This window comes from Mytilus edulis, chromosome 1, assembly GCF_963676685.1.
Source record: "Mytilus edulis chromosome 1, xbMytEdul2.2, whole genome shotgun sequence".
Lineage (NCBI taxonomy): Eukaryota > Metazoa > Mollusca > Bivalvia > Mytilida > Mytilidae > Mytilus > Mytilus edulis.
Window position 1 is genome coordinate 71356061 of NC_092344.1, and position 19193 is coordinate 71375253.

Here is a 19193-nt window from a genome sequence, read left to right on the forward strand (position 1 = left end):
TGTTATTTAAAACGCAACCAAGACTTTAATGAAAGCTATTGGGTTTTCTCGGTCTGATCTGAATAGTCTAGAGAACTGCGCATAGTTATAGTCTATTTTAAATATATCTCACGAATGATAAAACTTATAAAAAGATCAAAATTCACCTTCAAAAAGTGTTCAAAAGAGAGAAATCCATTTATTTTATCAAGTTTTGATACACCAATTATAAATAAAGCCCACGTTTAGTTATTTTGAGTAGAATTTTTAAGTTTCTTGGAATAGACTGTATGGCGGGAAATTTCTGGAGAAACAGCTGATTGATAAACAAGATGCCTGTAAAGAAATATTTTCCCAGCAAAGAAATCAAAAGGCTTAGCTTGACTGGAAAATTTGAAGTGGACAAGAGGCACTCGTCATATAAACATTATAAGTTAGTTTTTGACACACCATGCACTACAGAAAATAATATCCTCAAAAAAAGTTGTAGATCTAAGATGATAACAAAAAATTTAAAAGACACACAAAAAAAAAACACATGTCAACAATGTGACAAAAGCTGTAAGAAAATACCAACAACATTATCTTATAAACTCTAACTGTGACATTCGGTCCAACAGTCGTGCTATTAATATCTGACCAATATGGCAATAAAACAAAGAGGGAGAAAAAATGATATTGCTGATATGCTGTCATAGGCGGATACAGCTGATGGGGGGGGGGGGGGGATTTGGTTGATTATACAGGTAATCGCTGGAGAGGGCCCCCTTAGGTCAGTCATCCGGCCCCCTTGCAAAAAGTTCTGGATCCGCCACTGGCTGTCTTACTAAATGATTAAAATCATGGCTTTTTATTGTGAAGCCTATGTTAAATTGTACTTTTATGTCTATTTAGCCACTTCGATTGTCTAAAATAATACTTCAAACAATCTTAATAAGTATAATAAGCTAGTTCCCAGATATGGTAGTTAATTGAATCTGTCACATGATGAAAATGTAGTAATGGTCACTTCCAACACAAGTTGAGCGAATATTTTTTGAAAAAAAGTTTGATGCTTTACTGCACAAAATATTCTTGAAATTAAAATCTTAATTAGGCCAAATCAAAATATATGTGTGGTTCCAGTTACCTCCCATAGACTCATGTAAAAAAAAAACATAAATTAAAAAATAAAATCCTACCTACTTACCCTAACTTATTTACAGATGTAACTGGAACATCACATACTATTTTATTTGGTCTTAGATGGTAACCCTCATTTTAGTTGCAAGAGAATTGAGATTTTATATTTCTAGAACTTTGATCATGTTGATATAATTGCAGCAATACAGGCACAACTTCTATCTGGTAAATGATGTCAGAAGGGTGTGCTAAAATGATTATTTTTAAGTGAAAGACATGATTTTAGAAAAACATATAGCCTATTGGAATTTTATTAGATTATTGACTAATATTTTTCTGCTGCCTTCAATCTTTGAGTTGATGTATTCTGGTTGTACAAATTTACAGGGGGGTAAATATTATGGGTATAACACACACACCCCTAAAACCGTGAATGCATTCAATTAACCTTATTTTGAAATTCAGGTTTATATACAATTGGTCCTAGTGTTACAGTATATGAGAGATGTCCATTCCAAAATTAGTTAATGAAAAAGTTTTCTATTGAAAAGTCTTGTTCAGGATATTATTAAAAAGAAGTTAGTGGCAGACTTTAGATTAATGTATAATCAAAATAATTTAGGACAGCTTTAGTTAATATTGGCTTGTTTAAGGGACCACCCTTTTTCAAAATCCTGTATCTGAATCTGAATGATTTGGTGGTCCAAACCAATTTTGTCTATCAGATTTGTGAGTTAATATGTTGTATATACTTACAGATCATTTACTCTAGATGATGAGCAGTACATAGTGGGTGATTTTGTTTTGATTGCAAATGATGAAAATGGAAATGAAAACTTGGAGTCCAAAGACACTGCTTTTACAGCACAAATTAAAGATGTCATTGAAAAGGGTAGGAATATGAAAGTAATGTATTGATATTATGAACACTGATTAAATGGCCTTTTGATAAATATAAACACAAATTTGAAGGTCTATTGAGGAGCAGGAACAAATTTGATGGCCTAATGATGAACTTGGCAACTGATTTAAGGGCCTATTAATTAATAGGCAGACTGATTTAATTGCAAATAATCAGTTGAATTTATAACTTAGAATACTGCAGGGATGAATTACCGTATGCAGCAATTTGTTATTTTCAGAAATAAGATGTGATGTATTATATACATAACTGTATCTTTTTAAATTTATTTGTCTATAAAGTCCAGAACTGGAAGGCAGGTATTTGGAATTGCAGTGACAAATGATATGTCCTTATGCAAAGTATTACCATGTTACCATGGTTACAGGTTTAGTTGATATCAAAGTCTTACTCATCAACATTTACTCATTTTTAACATGCTAAAAGGTTACTAGATTACCTTGCTGAACATTTACTGGTCAAGTGAAGGATTTTTTAAATGAATCCCTACATAAATATCGAGGTGTGTTATTAATTGCTAAATATTTCAGAATACAAGTCTAAGTCAAAGAAGAAGGATATTGTTGCAGTGGTTACTTGGTACTGGAGACGGGAGGAGTTACCTGATTCACATCTAGCTACAATTGAAGCTCATCAATTTGAAGTTTTTAAGAACTTAACCAATATCCCAGAGGAGATTGATCCGGAAACTATATTAGGAAAATGTCAGGCAAGTATGCTTAAGTTGTTAATGAAAACGGGACTATCTCACATGAAGAAATATGAAGATGTGGTATGAGTGCCAATGAGACAACTCTCTATCCAAGTCACAATTTGTAAATGAAGACAGGGTTTTAGCTAGGATTTTGAGGGCTTTAGTCACTTTTGCGCGTGACAAAATTCAGGCTTATTTTTTATAATAGCAAGGGGTCTTACCGTCTAGGTTTATATAACTAGCTATACATATATGTTTAAGTTCTTCAAGAACTAGTCTAGGATCTTTGAAGACTTTAGGATTGCTAATGTAGGCAGTTATTGTCAATATTGCATGAATTGACTGATGTGATGCTAAGTTATGAAGATAAGATCAGGGATCTGGTAATATGGTTCACAACTTCACTTCAGTTATTTTCAGGGCACATCCCTGATCAACAAAAGTTGTGTGCCTCTATTTTTTAAACTACTGCACAAGTCAAATGAACTTGTAACGACTTTTTCACTTCACAATCATTTATTTTCTTGAAAATACGTTTAAATATCTATTTGGAATCAATTTCTTTAATATTGGATAGAAGGATCTGCATCTATACTTTATGTGACGATTCTAATGACTGTAGACGTTTACTTTCGATTTTTAAACGAAATGAAATGAAAATGGGAAGTGACAATTAAATAATAATTTCAGAATAAAACCGGATTCATCTACGAACTTTCACGCATGCGCAATACATAGAACAGGAAGCACCTGTTTGCAAGTGAAAATATTTACGTTTTGAATAAATTTCATTCTTTTTAATCGAAGTTGTCGAAAGTTTTTGATGAATATTTATGTAAAGTATGACAAAAATACGTTAAAATGACGAAACTACGACAAGCAAACTGCAAATTATGATCGTAAAGGAAATATTGAAAGTAAAATAAAGTTGAAATGTCCGGGAAGATTATCAATTTTGTTCAAATGACGAAAATACGACAGAATTGTGAGAAATGATTAAAATGAATTGCTGACTGACTGATTTAACTTAAATAGATTATTATGATGGTCATTTATGAGCTTTTATAATAATAATTAAGGGATTAGTGACCCATCTGATTGGCGATAGGCGGATTACTTGTCATCACAACTTTCAACACCTGTGGTAAACGTTAATTACCTGAGGGTCATAAACTTGTCAGAAACATAAAGACAGGTAGAATTCAAGAAATTTGATGTGTAAATATGTTTACACTTTCCAAATTTTAGTGACGAAATTGATATGAAATATTTTCGTCATTTCGAAAACCTTTTCGTAAAATACGAAAGTGACGAGCGCTAGCTAAATCACTGATGAAGAACCATGTTAGGTCAAAGTACGGTCTTTAACACAGAGCCTTTGCTCACACCAAACAGCAATCTATTAAGGGCCCCAAAATTGACTAGTGTAAAACCATTCAGACAGGAAAACCAATGGTCTAATCTATATAAAGGAATTAGAAAAACACTTATAATGAACCACATCAACCACTGAACATCAGGTTCCTGACTTAGGTATAACTAATTAGATTTATTCTTTAAATTACATAGGACATTAAAAAGTTCTTCAGAGAAAGCATAAAAAGTACTGTGTTAGATGTAATTTTGTTATTATTGCAGATAGAAACAAAAGCTGTGGAGGAAATGAAAACTTTGAGCAGTCGACAGAAAAAGAATGAACAAATGAGATTTTATGTAACAAGATCCTATAACGGAAAATATTTTATTCCTCTAAAACTGTCAAAGAAAACTGAAAAAGACAATAGCAGGATAAGGAGACAATCTATGCCTGCACATATTAATGGAGGTGACAATATAGTAAAAGCATTTTCAAGGAGAAGTTTAAATAATATAAACATTCATGACAATGAACATAAAAGATCATCATCACCAGTTAAACCATTACAGTCTGTTACACCTAAAGAAGTAGAAAAAAGTAAGTAATTACATGTAAAAAATTCTTTCCTGACAAGCATACTAACATGTAATATCATTGTTGAGCACGGTGAAGTAAAAAATCAAATTAATGTTAAGCGTGCGTTTTTGAGAGAAACGAAAGATTCCAAAAGGATATTCAAACTCACAAGTAGAAAAACAAATTCTAATGCAACAACGTTTGTAACGTTCATTTTGATTGGATAACGTCACTTTCTTACATGGCATCAATTGACAATTGATGCTATGGGAGGAACGTGCAAGCGCAGACGGCATATGACAGATTCTAAATACATGTTTTAACATTGTTTTCTGTCAGTTTCATTAGAATGGAGATAACAATATTGTATTTTAAGCTCCGACGGCATCAATTTGGAATTTGATGGTCGCAAATACCTGTTTACTGTCTCCGCTAACGCGTCGCCAGTAAACTTAATTTGCGACCATCAAATCCCAAATTGATGCCGTTGGAGCTTAAAATACAATACAGTTATCTCCTAAATGACAATAACATGGCAAAAAATCAAACACATTGTTAAGATAAAAAGTACACAAAATACAACAGAATGATCTCAATAAAAGTATGTTGAGTTCCAACAATCTGAAACAAGAAAACAAGAGTACTATTTACAACAATAAACACATGTTATTTCAATCTGTCAAGCTCTAAATTCGTATTTGTTTGTTTCAGAGCTGGTTAGCCCAAAAGCTTATGGAAATAGATATGCATGTTTCAAGGGAGAAGATGTCACAAGATTTCTCATGGATGACGATGCTTTTGATACAGTGTCACTTATATCAGATACTAGTAGTACTACTAGTCATGCCAGTAGTACATCTAGTGCTACACGGAAATCTTCAAGACTTTCTATTAATAGTAACATTCAAAATGAAGATGAGAATTTGATTGTAAAACCGATTACTAAATCAAGTCCAGCAATTTTGAAAACACCTAAAAGAAAACTTAGTTCATCTTCAGGAGAAAGTTCATTGTCATCAAAGAAATGTCGGACCGAACCAAAAAGACGATCGGTCTCATTTGCCAGTGCAGATTCAAAAGCGAAAACTGTTAGTAAAGTACAAAAACAGAAGGTTGTACCAACGGTAGTATTGAGAAAAGTTCAAGATCAATATATCTCATTTCGTAATCAGACTCCTGAAAGTGTAGACAGACCTGTTACAACTAGAAGAAGTCTGGGAGAAACATTTATAAGGAATAATACACCAAAACAAAATAGGAGTTTACGACAAAGAAGGTATTGTTACTTAAAATATGTATTTTGTCAAATTTTTAAATTCTACTTAATCTTGGCTACTCTTATTCTATATACTTATCCTCCAGCCATAAAAACTCACCACCACAAAATATCCCAAATAAGGCACTTAAAAGTGGCATTAATACACCAACAATCAATTCTACATATTTGTTTGCAAGTTGCTTGTCCTTCAAATTCAAGAATGTATAGGTTGATACGGAAGAATAAAGTTTAATAAAGAATTTTTTAAATACACTTTTCATGGGTTCATCTATTTATGAACCAGTCTAATACTGAAACTAACAAATTAAAAGATCAAATGATAATTTTCTGACTTCAATCAATTGTTATAAAAACATACCTATTTTGGTTAAAATTGCATTTCATATTGATTTAATATGGGTAAACATCACAGAGAAAAATAATTTAATTTTTATTTATGGCACTTTTCAGGAAGATAGATTATAATGAGGCTACAGGAAAAGTGGACTTTGGTTTGAATGATTCAAATGATGTATTTGTAATGGAGGAAGATAGTGATAGTGACAATAGTAGTCTTGCTAGTCTCAAACAACAAGGAAGTAATAAGAAGAATGCAAGAAGTAAATCAATGCCTGATAGCTATAGTGAAAGTGGCTCTGATAGCCATGCTAGTCTCAAACAACGAAGTAGTAAGAAGAAATCAAAGAGTAAATCAACACCAGTGAGTATTTGCTAACAATACTCAGTTGATTTTTATAAGTATTTAGTTTTACTGTATATAAATATGCATACTTTTGTTTGTTTGAATTTTACATAATGACATATTATTGAAGATAGATCTCTATGCAAAATAATATTTGTCGGATATTCACTAATTTTTCAAGTATCAAACTTACTTGTTCCTATTGCAAATGTTATAATTTTTACTTCCAGTTGTAAACATTGCAACACTGATTTTACATGTACAATTTTAACATGGATGCTATTTCATAAAATATATTGGACAGAATGGTATTGAATGTTTGTGCCGCCAGAAATAGATTGATTTGGTTTTTTAGGCAAACATAGTAATTTTCAGAAATATTTTGTGCTGACTGCATTTTTAGCTCACCTGGCCCAAAGGGCCAAGTGAGCTTTTCCCATCACTTTGCGTCCGTCATCCGTCGTCGTTAACTTTTACAAAAATCTTCTCCTCTGAAACTACTGGGCCAAATTAAACCAAACTTGGCCACAATCATCATTGGGGTATCTAGTTTAAAAAATGTGTGGTGTGACCCGGCCAACCAACCAAGATGGCTGCCATAGCTAAAAATAGAACATAGGGGTAAAATGGGGTTTTTGGCTTATAACTCAAAAACCAAAGCATTAAGAGCAAATCTGACATGGGGGTAAAATTGTTTATCAGGTCAAGATCCATCTGCCCTGAAGTTTTCAGATGAATCGAACAACCCATTGTTGGTTTGCTGCCCCTGAATTGATAATTTTAAGGAAATTTTGCTGTTTTTGGTTATTATCTTGAATATTATTATAGAGAGAGATAAACTGTAAACAGCAATAATGTTCAGCAAAGTAAGATTTACAAATAAGTCAACATGACCGAAATGGTCAATTGACCCCCTAAGGAGTTATTGTCCTTTTCTAGTCAATTATTAACAATTTTCATAAAATTTGTAAATTTTTATTAACATTTCCCCCTGAAACTACTGGGCCAAGTTCATTATAGATAGAGATAATTGTAAGCAGCAAGACTGTTTAGTAAAGTAAGATGTAGAAACACATCACCATCACCAAAACACAATTTTGTCATGAATCCATCTGCTTCCTTTGTTTAATATTCACATAGACCAAGGTGAGCGACACAGGCTCTTTAGAGCCTCTAGTTATCTATTAAAGACCGGTCATCAATAAAAAAAATTTTACTGCTTACTTTTTATCTTTGTGAGGTAGGTAAATATCAAGTGTAAATATTAAGAAATTGATTGATATCTCACAGAAAATTTGTGTCATTGAAATTGTGGTGCATGCACAGTAAATTCAAAAATGAATTAAACTTCAAAGGATGAGAATTTGATATGAATTTCAACCAAGTCTTATTAATATATTATGTTTTTAACAGAATCGTAGATCTACTGCAAGTGAAGTAACACCTCATATTCCTGGCAGATCTCGGCCATTGATGTCACCGACAAGTGTATTGGAGGAGGCAAGAGCTAGGTATACCTACTAACTTAAGTCTTTACTGATCAAGATTAAAAATTACTACTTGTATTTATATTGACTCATTGATTTTTGCCTGCTTAACACACATTGACTTATATTTTGAATGATACCAATATGGAATTTCAAGCAACTGCTGATCATTTGTAGAATAATATAAACAATATTTAAAAAATATAACTTCATAGATCAATTATTCATGTACAGGCTGAAATGGACTTTTGTTTCTAAAAGTGTTTTAATATATAGTGAACATTAAATATGATATCTGCTTAAAACAAAAAAAATCTTCCAGGAACAATGTAATAACGATACAAAGGTATGACTTTAATCTTGTTTTAACATTGAAAAATGTTTTAAGATATACCTGCACTTACTGTTTAGCTAAAGGTTTTGGAAACATGTGTACTAAATACTGTAGGAGCATAAACCCAACAAGGAAACTCTTGTATGTTAAAATTCAAATTCAATGTAATTAAGGTAATACAAATATAGTAAATTTTGTTTTCTGAAGAAAAAAATGTATTGAAAACATGTTTTACAGGTTACATGTGTCAGCAGTACCGGATTCATTGCCATGTAGAGAAAAGGAATTCGAAGATATTTTCAGTTTTGTAGAGAGTAAAATATTAGATGGAACTGGAGGGTAAGGTTATTTGATGATTTTACTACACAATGTGTATGAAACCTATTTTGCAATAATAATAGATCACATGCATTGATAATTTCAGTACATACAAGAAAATATAAATATATATATATAAATAACTTCTCTAGTGATACCTTTCTAAATATTTCTGTATAAAACATCTACTAGTCATAGTTGTCTGTAGTTGTATAAATTTCTGTGAAATGCAATCATCCAAAAAATATATTGCAATAATAATAGATCACATGCATTGTCAATTCTACTTTTTCAGTACAGTTGAGAAAATATAGATACACACGAATTACTTGTCTAGTGGTATTTTCTTAAAAATCTGTATAAAACAAAAACCTGTCACTATTGTCACTGTGGTCGACCGTGTGAGGGCTGTATAGCCAGTCATGGTCGTTAAAAACTTCCATCATCATGTTCTATAAAAAAAAAAACAAGAATGTGTCCTCAGTACACGAATGCCCCACTCGCACTATCATTTTCTATGCAGTGGACCGTGAAATTGGGGTAAAATCTCTAATTTGGCATTAAAATTAGAAAGATCATATCATAGGGAACATGTGTACCAAGTTTGAAGTCGATTGGACTTCAACTTCATCAAAAACTACCTCTACCAAAAACTTTAACCTGAAGCGGGACAGACGAACGGACACACAGACCAGAAAACATAATGCCCGTCTACTATCGTAGGTGGGGCATAAAAAGCATGAATTAGTTGTGTATGATGAGTATCTTTTATGATTATCTTACAGGTGTATGTACATATCTGGTGTACCTGGAACAGGCAAAACTGCTACAGTCCATGAGGTGATTAGGGCCCTGAATAAAGCATATGAAGATGGGGAATTAAGCCAGTTTAAGTACATATCTATAAATGGAATGAGATTAACCGAGCCCAGACAGGCTTATGTACAGATACTTAAGGTACACTACTTAATAGTTACGTATTTTCCAAGTCATTACATGTTTCTTTCCAAATATAGTCCAGATATCTAGTTTATTGGATAAGTCTTATTGTTTCACTAACATAACATCAAGTAAAAAGATTTATCAGAAAAGCAGATTTACTCCAAAGCAGTGTATATAATTTGCTGTAATAGATATGAAACTTCTCAATTGGAAAACAAATGAAAATATTTTGTAAGATACTTGCGTGTTCTAGAATCTTTTGTATGTTAATTTATCAGTTTTTAAATTGCACACTATCATGATTATGGAAATAACAAATTGAGTGGGACATTTACTAAAGGATTTTAAGAAATACAAAGATTATCATCTTGACAAACAATACAGTATGTATGCAATTAAAGATTAAGCAACAAACACACAAGTTAGCAACTTTCTGGATATTACATGATTACATTTTATAATTTATTTTCCAGCAATTGACTGGACAGAAAGCTACTCCTGACCATGCTGCTGATTTACTGAACAAAAAGTTTACAACTCCTGGGCCAAGAAAAGAAACCATTGTTATGTTGGCTGATGAGGTTTGTTTGGAAAATCTATCCTATTTTATGCTTCAATGAAATAAGAGATGTGGGATAAAATCAATTAGACAGCAGCCCACCAAAATATTATAAATTATGAATGTGCAGCGTTACTTTACAATTATATTTTTCATAATGGGTTTACTTGATGTTAAGAACAATAGCATCCTTTATGTAATGTTGAAAGGTAATGTGATTACTGTAAATTCAAAAATTATTGCATGCATTTATTATAATTGCGATTTCAATTTTTACGATTTTGAGAAAAATCCTGTTTTATTCATATAAAATATTTCAAAATGCGAGTTGAAATTATTGCATTTACAACTCTGTTGCATTTTTCACAATGATAATAACCTTGCAATAATTTCTGAATTTACAGTAAATGCTTTGATTCAGTTACTGATATAGGATCATGAACCTATTAAAATTTCTTTTCTGGCTATGATAACTACAACCAAGGTATTACTTTGTCAGATGTTATAATGTACAAATATACAGTTTCTATATAAAAGTCTTAAATTCCACTACATCAAGAATGACTTAACTTCCATTTTCCAATTGAATCAATCGATCATAGGAAATTCTGTCATTTATATAAAATTATATCTGACAGACAGGGTTAAACAAAAATCATATTTCTTTTTAATTTCAGCTTGATCTGCTATGGACAAGAAAACAAGATGTTATGTACAATCTTTTTGACTGGCCCTCACAGAGACATGCTCGGTTAGTTGTCCTAGCTGTTGCCAATACTATGGATTTACCAGAGAGAATAATGATGAAAAGAGTTGCTAGTAGAATTGTATGTATTATTTGAGAAAATTAAAATCAAGTAGTAAAATGTTAAAATGATATTTATTTTCATTGGGCGTTTATTATACCCCATGCAACGAAGTTGCGGAGGGTATAATGTTTTTGACCCGTCCGTCAGTCCGTCCGTCCGTCCGTCAGTCCTGTTTCTTGTCATCGCAACTCCTCTCAAACCACACAACAGAATTTCACGAAACCTTTTCAGATAATAAGGACATACTATGTAGTTGTGCATATCGACGGGAAATTGCGATTTTTTCTAGGAGTTGCGCCCCTTTGAACTTATTTACTTTAATGTACTACTGCAACAGTTTGTCATCGCAACTCCTCTCAAACCACACAACAGAATTTCACGAAACCTTTTCAGATAATAAGGACATACTATGTAGTTGTGCATATCGACGGGAAATTGCGATTCAATTTTTTTTCTAGGAGTTACGCCCCTTTGAACTTATTTACTTTAATGTACTACTGCAACAGTTTGTCATCGCAACTCCTCTCAAACCACACAACAGAATTTCACGAAACCTTTTCAAATAATAATTTTTTGGCGCCGACCCTAACTTTTTTTTCCCGGGAAAAAAAAAAAAAAAAAAAAAATCCGCATTTTTTTCGTTTTTTTCCGGAAACGGTTTTTGTTTAGTATAGCCTTTGAATGGCATCTTTTAAACGTTTGATTTCAAATAAAATTTTAATACAGTAAGCATTTGTGTGATACAGATTGAAGTCAAACAACGGCATGGCTTCTGCTATGGCCATCAGTCAAAGTGTGTTATCAATAACAATAACAGTTTTTATTGAAAAAGGTCTAAGTCATAGTGAAAATAATACATTTATTTTCAGAGCATAAACATTGTTTTGCACATTAAAGATTTATACAATTGATTGTTGATACATGTTAATTTTGCAATTGTGATAAATTTGTTTTTTTATATCATTCAATGACTATTTGCATTCTACAAAATGCAATATTTGTCTCACATTATTTGAATGTTTCGGTTGTTTCGATGTTTATAATTTGTTCAGAATTTTATAGGAATAAAATTGACAGTATAACAAGTTTACAATGTTTTGGCATTTACTTCTGACAGTCTTTTCTAATACAAGAGGGAAGCCAAACGTTCAATTTAGGATTAAATTTAATTTTAATATCTGATATTTGCTCAACCATAGCCCCAAAACTCAATTTGTAATTGATTTTCTTTTAAACAGCTAGTATATAATCAATATTTCAAAGATTTTCACCCATCCCTCTATCATGTTATTAATATTTGGTATTTGTAGAAAAGCTGGCATCAGTTCTGTGAACTAAATTGTCTGAAAGAAACTGATTATAAAACAGGTCTTTGCTGAGACAGACTTTGATGGGCTTTCTGTGTAAGACTATAGCCTGACCCGTACAGATGGCATATCAGTTCTGAAAAGTTTGAAAATTTTATAAGCTGGAAGTCCTGGCCAAGTCTTCTGCAACTTTTGAACATGGACTATTCATATCTTGTATACTTTATACAATGAACTGATGAAAATAACCTGAAAGAATAACAAACTGATTATAAAAATACACAAAAAACAACCGAAGCAGGCCAGTAAAAAAAAAAAAAAAAAAAAAAAAAAAAAAAAAATTCCTACCTACCTACGACCCTAATTTTTTGGGGCATGCAACAGGAAACACACCTATTTTTTTTTTTGGCCTAACGCCCCTTTGAACTTATTTACTTTAATGTACTACTGCAACAGTTTGTGTCATCGCAACTCCTCTCAAACCACACAACAGAATTTCACGAAACCTTTTCAGATAATAAGGACATACTATGTAGTTGTGCATATCGACGGGAAATTGCGATTTAATTTTTTTTCTAGGAGTTACGCCCCTTTGAACTTATTTACTTTAATGTACTACTGCAACAGTTTGTCATCGCAACTCCTCTCAAACCACACAACAGAATTTCACGAAACCTTTTCAGATAATAAGGACATACTATGTAGTTGTGCATATAGACGGGAAATTGCGATTCAATTTTTTTTCTAGGAGTTGCGCCCCTTTGAACTTATTTACTTTAATGTACTACTGCAACAGTTTGTCATCGCAACTCCTCTCAAACCACACAACAGAATTTCACGAAACCTTTTCAGATAATAAGGACATACTATGTAGTTGTGCATATCGACGGGAAATTGCGATTCAATTTTTTTTCTAGGAGTTACGCCCCTTTGAACTTATTTACTTTAATGTACTACTGCAACAGTTTGTCATCGCAACTCCTCTCAAACCACACAACAGATTTCATGAAACTTTGTAAATAATAAGGACATACTATGTAGATATGCATATCAACAGGAAATTACGGTTTAATTTTTTTTCTAGGAGTTAAGCCCCTTTGAACTTATTTGCTTCAATGTACTTCTGCAACAGTTTGTCATCTCAACTCCTCTGAAAACACACAACAGAATTTCATGAAATTTTGTAGATAATAAGGACATACTATGTATATTGACAGGAAATTATTATTCAATATTTTTTCTTATACAATTTTTTTTTCTTATACTTATTTAATTTCTCCAATGACAATGTGGGGACGTGGGGTATGTGAGCGTGCTCACTAAGGTTCTTTAATTTGATTAGGTTTTATTTATGCAATTTCAAAAATGTTTCATGGAAAATCCACACAGAAATTATTAAATCAAGTTTGTAATATTTAGAACCTGATATTGGTGCATTTTTCGACAAACAACATAGCAATAATTTCTTAGTTTACAGTATTGAATTAAGCAGTGAATTGGTCCGAATATTTCAACTTAAAATGTAGCGTTATGGATAATTTTACATTATTAGCATCATGAAACTTAGAATACACAGGGAAAAGGGAAAACATAAAAATAATAGACCTTTGGAATCAAGATGTACATACAGAAATCCATCTACAACTCATTTTTAATTTATTGTGCATAGAAAAAGAAAATTTAATAAATTGTATATTCCTCATGCATATTAACATGTTTTCTATGCATTTAATTTGTCACTGGAAGTTGAACAGCCATCATTATCATAAGATGTTTATTCTGTTTCAGGGACTGACAAGGATGACATTCCAGCCTTACACTTTCAAACAGTTACAAGAGATAGTTGTATCTAGAATGAAAGGACTGAAAGCATTCGATTCAGATGCTATACAGCTGGCTGCTAGGAAAGTAGCGGCTGTGTCTGGTGATGCAAGGAGAGCTCTGGACATCTGTCGTAGATCTACTGAGATAGCTGAAAAAAGGTCTCCGTCAAAGAAAAGCAACATCTTGGTTGGAATGTCACATGTTGATGCTGCACTTCAGGAAATGTTCTCTTCTCCAAAAATTGTTGCAATCAGGTTCGTTTTATTGCATGTTAATAAGAAATTATTGAATATATCACTTTATTGTAATCTATTAAGATAAGAAGATGTTGTATGATTACCAATAGGACAGTTTTTCAGACAGAGACCAAATGATGTTTGTGTTAGCAACATTATTTAAAGTCTCTTTCTACTTAATTTCAAATATGTCGGGGAAAATTTCACACACATTTAAAGGAGTAGGTCCAGTAAGACCCCTTTTCGGCCCCAAAATATAGCAGTTTTACAAAACTGTTAAAATGTAAACTTTTAGTTATTTATTGGATAGTAGAATGGTTCTGCTACATAAATATGGACTGTTTTTGACAATACAATGCACATATATTGGGTACTAGCACCAATAAGTCATGCTAAATTACTGAAATCTTCACAATTCCAGCATTTTAGTTAAATTTTAGACGGTTTCCGTGTAAAACGAAAGTGGCCGCATTCGTGTTCATCCAAAATATTGAAATGGAAGTTGTATTTGATGATAATACATAACATATATAAAGATTGAGGATGAACACGGATGCGGCCACTTTCGTTTTTGACAAAAACCATCTGAAAAGTGACATTTTTTCGCATATTTGGTAGATTTTTCATATTTGAGCTTAAATCGGAGCGGTTTTAATGACTAAATAAGTTAAAATCTTTCATATAAATTAATTGAATCATATGAAATAGACACTTAAGTGTTTAAAAAGTGGTCAAAATCTTTCGTCAGAAGAAACTGAAATTTGAGGCCAAAATCGGTCCTTACCGACCCTACTCCTTTAATGTAGGGAGATAATTCTGATCAGCAAATGAAGTAGATGAAGTTTTAGTAAATTTGAAATAAACTTGAATCTGATTTGATTAGTAAATTTGAAATTAATTATATTCTTTAATAAATAAGTCTGAGGTTTCACATATTATTGTCAACACTGATGGTTCTGTTGACAAAGAAAAGTTAGTAATATTATCATTACTGTTTATAAGCAAAAAATTGATTGCCATAGTAGGATGTGACAAGTGTTTTCTTCCTTAATAAATTTTGGTTTTGTTCCAAAACTTTTAAAAATTGTTTCTTTTTTTCATATCAGAGGACTGTCAAACCAAGAGAAACTATTCCTGAGAGCAATTGTAGCCGAGTTCACAAGGTCAGGGTTAGAGGAAGCTGAATTTTCAAGAATTTACACACAACATATATCACTATGTAGATTTGAAGGTAAATGATTTATGGTAAACTATAATAAATTGATATAGCTTGGTCAAATTGAATTCTCTGGAAAACCCCAAATAAAAGGAGGGGTTGTATTGAACTTTTAATTGAGCATATAAAGGTTGAAAATATGATGAACACCACTGTGTAGCACATATGAACTTGCCATAACAGGATATAATTTTAAGAAAAAAATCATTGTAAAACTGGCATAGTTTAAAGGGAGTTCCTTTTGAAAATGCTTTTCTAAATACAGACATTTAAACTGTAATACCTTAACTATAGACTGGATTTTCTTGATACTTTCATAGCATTTATAGCATTGTGCACCTCCTTATAAAAATTTTTTTTTATTGAATTGATTTTTGGGGGAATTTCCTTTCATAAAAAGATGATGGTAACCTGCTTGTATGTATAAATACTCCTAAACTCCAAAGCAGTAACTCAGATATGGATTGCTTGTGGGTTTACATTTGTAATCAGAGCTTTTTCTTTTTTATAGGTAACTTTCAACTCTATCTAACCTTATTTTATTTTGTAGGTTTAACCCCACCAACAACTTCACAACTAGCATCTATATGTTCAAGACTTGGTAGTATACGACTGCTATTAGTAGAACATGGCCGCCATGACCTTCAACTGAGAGTGAGGCTCAACATCAGTCAAGATGACATTTTATTTGCTTTGAAAGAAAAGACGAATGTTTGATGAACATTGTAAACAAATAGCCAAATGTGTCTCAATATATGTGTTCATGAATTATAGTGTATTTGTCTCAGAAAATATGTGTTGATAGAAGATTATTACAAGATATTTATTAAAATTTATTAATTATATAAATCAAAAACATGTAGTTGTTTATTAATTGGCAGAAAGTTCAAGAAAGTCATTGGGTATATAAATGTTGGTTTTTTTTATTCAAAGTTAAAGGGGCACTAGTTGTCAAATATGTGTTAACTGATTTTACTCGCATTCACATATTTGATTTATAACAATAGGTCGGTTTAATTTCCTTTTATAAATAATTGTTATTTTTACCTGTAAAAGAATATTTTTTTGTGGGTCGAATCAGTCAATCAAATGATTTACCTTTGTTTCACTTTCATTGTTGACATTCTTTTCCTTTAAATAATTTGACACACACATTCTTGTTAAATCTATCTCTAGCTAAAGGGTTAAATTGAAGTTCACATGAACATGGATTCAATGAGGTTGAATTATTCACTTGCAAGCATCATTGATGGGGGGAAAAACACTTTGTATCTGTAGCTAGTGCCTCTTAACTTTCAGTTTGCAGAATATATTTTTAAACATCTTCTTTTTTTTTTTAAGAATTTTTATTTAATTTAAAAATTGAACCAAAAAAGAAATAAATGAGATTGTATCAGTCAATATCAAAATAGAATGATTTCAAGTATTTTAATATCTTATAGATGTATTTCATTAGTTTAATATAAATATCCTGGTGTTGATATGAGAAATAATTTTAAATTATTTATAATATATATCTACATTTGTGTACATATAAAATATGTAATGTAAGAATTGTAAAGAAAACTGTAATTATCTTGTAATAAAAATGTAAATATTAATATGTATTTTATATATTCCTTAGTTCTACAAAGTAAAGATCCAACAATCATGCTGTCAACATACCATACTGTCATACACTAATGATACAAATAAATGTTGTAGACATATTTTTTTTAGCTACTGTGGATCTAGTTCTTTTTGCAGATTAAATGAAGTTTACATTTAGCATACCTATAGAACATTTGTACTTTGTTGAACAATTAAATTTGTAGATTAACTATACCTATGAAAAGCAAGAAAATTGGCCACCCACAAATAATATAAATATGCAGTATGAACTTCTTTAAAAAAGTAAGAAAAATGGAAATCTGTATGAGAAAACTATTTAAATTTTGTATTCAGACAAAGGTAAGAAACACAAAAGACAATCAGTTAATTAAGACAATTTGTATATATGCAAGCTATTGACATAAGTAAGGTAACGTCAGAAGTTTTTGTCTTGGGTGCACTTCTGTAAGATTGTTGGACCATGTAAACTTGAGTGCAAGTGCAATTTATGAAGTGGATCAGCATCAAAGTAAAACAAAATAAATTTTTTACTTTCTTCATCTACATTGTTACACATTTACGTCAAAGCTCCTAGCCCCAAAAACATATACATGAATGTTTTGCATGCAGTCCATACTAATAATTTGCCCAATTGATACTTCTGCATTTGATTTCAAATGCCTCACTGTGGCTTTCAGATAAAGTGTCACAAAAAAGTAATGAAGTGGCAGTATGCAGGATAAAAGGAATAACAATCCGGCAGGAGTGACAGCATAAACTTTTAATAAGCTTCATATTTTAATTTAGAAGGTATGAGACCTAGAGGTATAGAATGAGATGTGGTATAAGTGCCAATGAGACAACTCCATTCAAGTCCAGTCACAATATGCAAAAAGTTAACAATAATAGGCAAGAGAACAGCCTTCATCATCAAACAGCAAGTTATAAAGGGCCCCAAAATGACTAGTTTAAAACAATTCAAACAGGAAAACCAATGGCCTAATCTCAATGGAAAAAAGGAAACACTTCTGAACCACATCAACAAGCAACAACCACTGAACAGGTTCTTGAATTCATACCTAGTATGCAAATACCTTATGTGGTGAAGTTTTCATGGTCAATGAGTGCTTGAAAACAAACAGTTTAAATCTTTTTTTTGTTATGTGAAATACTTAGTTATGAGTTCAAAAAATGTAATCTTGTAAAGTATATTTCTGTCGGGCAGAATTCACCTGACCTTGACCTCATTTTATGGATCTAAAATCAAGGTTAACTTTATGTGGTCAGTTTTCATATTTCAGATGCTATAAGCATGTGAAGCAATAGGGCCTCTATATTTGGTGTATGGAATGATTCTAAGGTATAGATGTTGGACTGTTAGATTCATCTGAACTTGACCTCATCTTCATGGTTCAATGGACAATGTTAATTTTTCATGATTTTGTTTGTACATCAGATACTATAAGCAATAGTTCAAATCTATTTGCTGTATGGAATGAATGCAAGTGTACATGTCTGTCATGGTTCGACTGACCTTCACATCATTTTCATGGATCTTGATAATGTTAAATTAATGTAAAATACATATCATAAAACCTTCATATTACAGATTTTCAACATTAATTCAATCATGGGTTTAGGCAGGTGAGACATTTCCAGCTACCGACAAGGCAAACTTTTTGAGATACTTTACAAGTAGATGGCAACCCAAGAACACAAAAAAAGGACATATTGACATAGCTCATTGTTGAAGGCTGTACGGTACCCTATAGTTGTTAATTTCTGTGTCATTTGGTCTCTTGTTGAGAGTTGTCTCATTGGCAATCCTACTACGTCTTCTTTTATATATATATGGATGTCCACATACAATTTTCAACCTTAGACTTCCGTCTAAATATGTCTTAATTGCTGTAAGTCTGATAAAGATGTAAATACATTTCTAAGACTATTGAAATATCTG

The 19193-nt window shown here is 31.7% G+C and overlaps 1 protein-coding gene across 1 annotated transcript; it reads left to right on the forward strand.

Moving 5' to 3' along the window:
• The first annotated feature begins 237 nt into the window (after positions 1-237).
• LOC139488799 (origin recognition complex subunit 1-like) lies at positions 238-17244 on the forward strand. The gene is made up of 14 exons (XM_071274721.1): positions 238-412; positions 1860-1993; positions 2554-2732; positions 4356-4671; positions 5362-5926; positions 6380-6629; positions 8025-8122; positions 8670-8771; positions 9536-9707; positions 10166-10273; positions 10929-11078; positions 14156-14445; positions 15534-15658; positions 16194-17244. The coding sequence occupies exons 1-14, from the start codon at positions 312-314 to the stop codon at positions 16358-16360; spliced, it is 2757 nt and encodes a 918-aa protein (XP_071130822.1). The 5' UTR covers positions 238-311; the 3' UTR covers positions 16361-17244.
• The last annotated feature ends 1949 nt before the right edge of the window (positions 17245-19193 follow it).

Bases quoted from the DNA above. Each gene is read 5' to 3' on its own strand.
- LOC139488799 (XM_071274721.1), top strand. From the start codon at position 312: ATGCCTGTAAAGAAATATTTTCCCAGCAAAGAAATCAAAAGGCTTAGC. The intron at 2,733-4,355 runs GCAAGTATGCTT...TTATTATTGCAG, and splicing joins CTATATTAGGAAAATGTCAG to ATAGAAACAAAAGCTGTGGA. The intron at 10,274-10,928 runs GTTTGTTTGGAA...TTTTAATTTCAG, and splicing joins TTGTTATGTTGGCTGATGAG to CTTGATCTGCTATGGACAAG.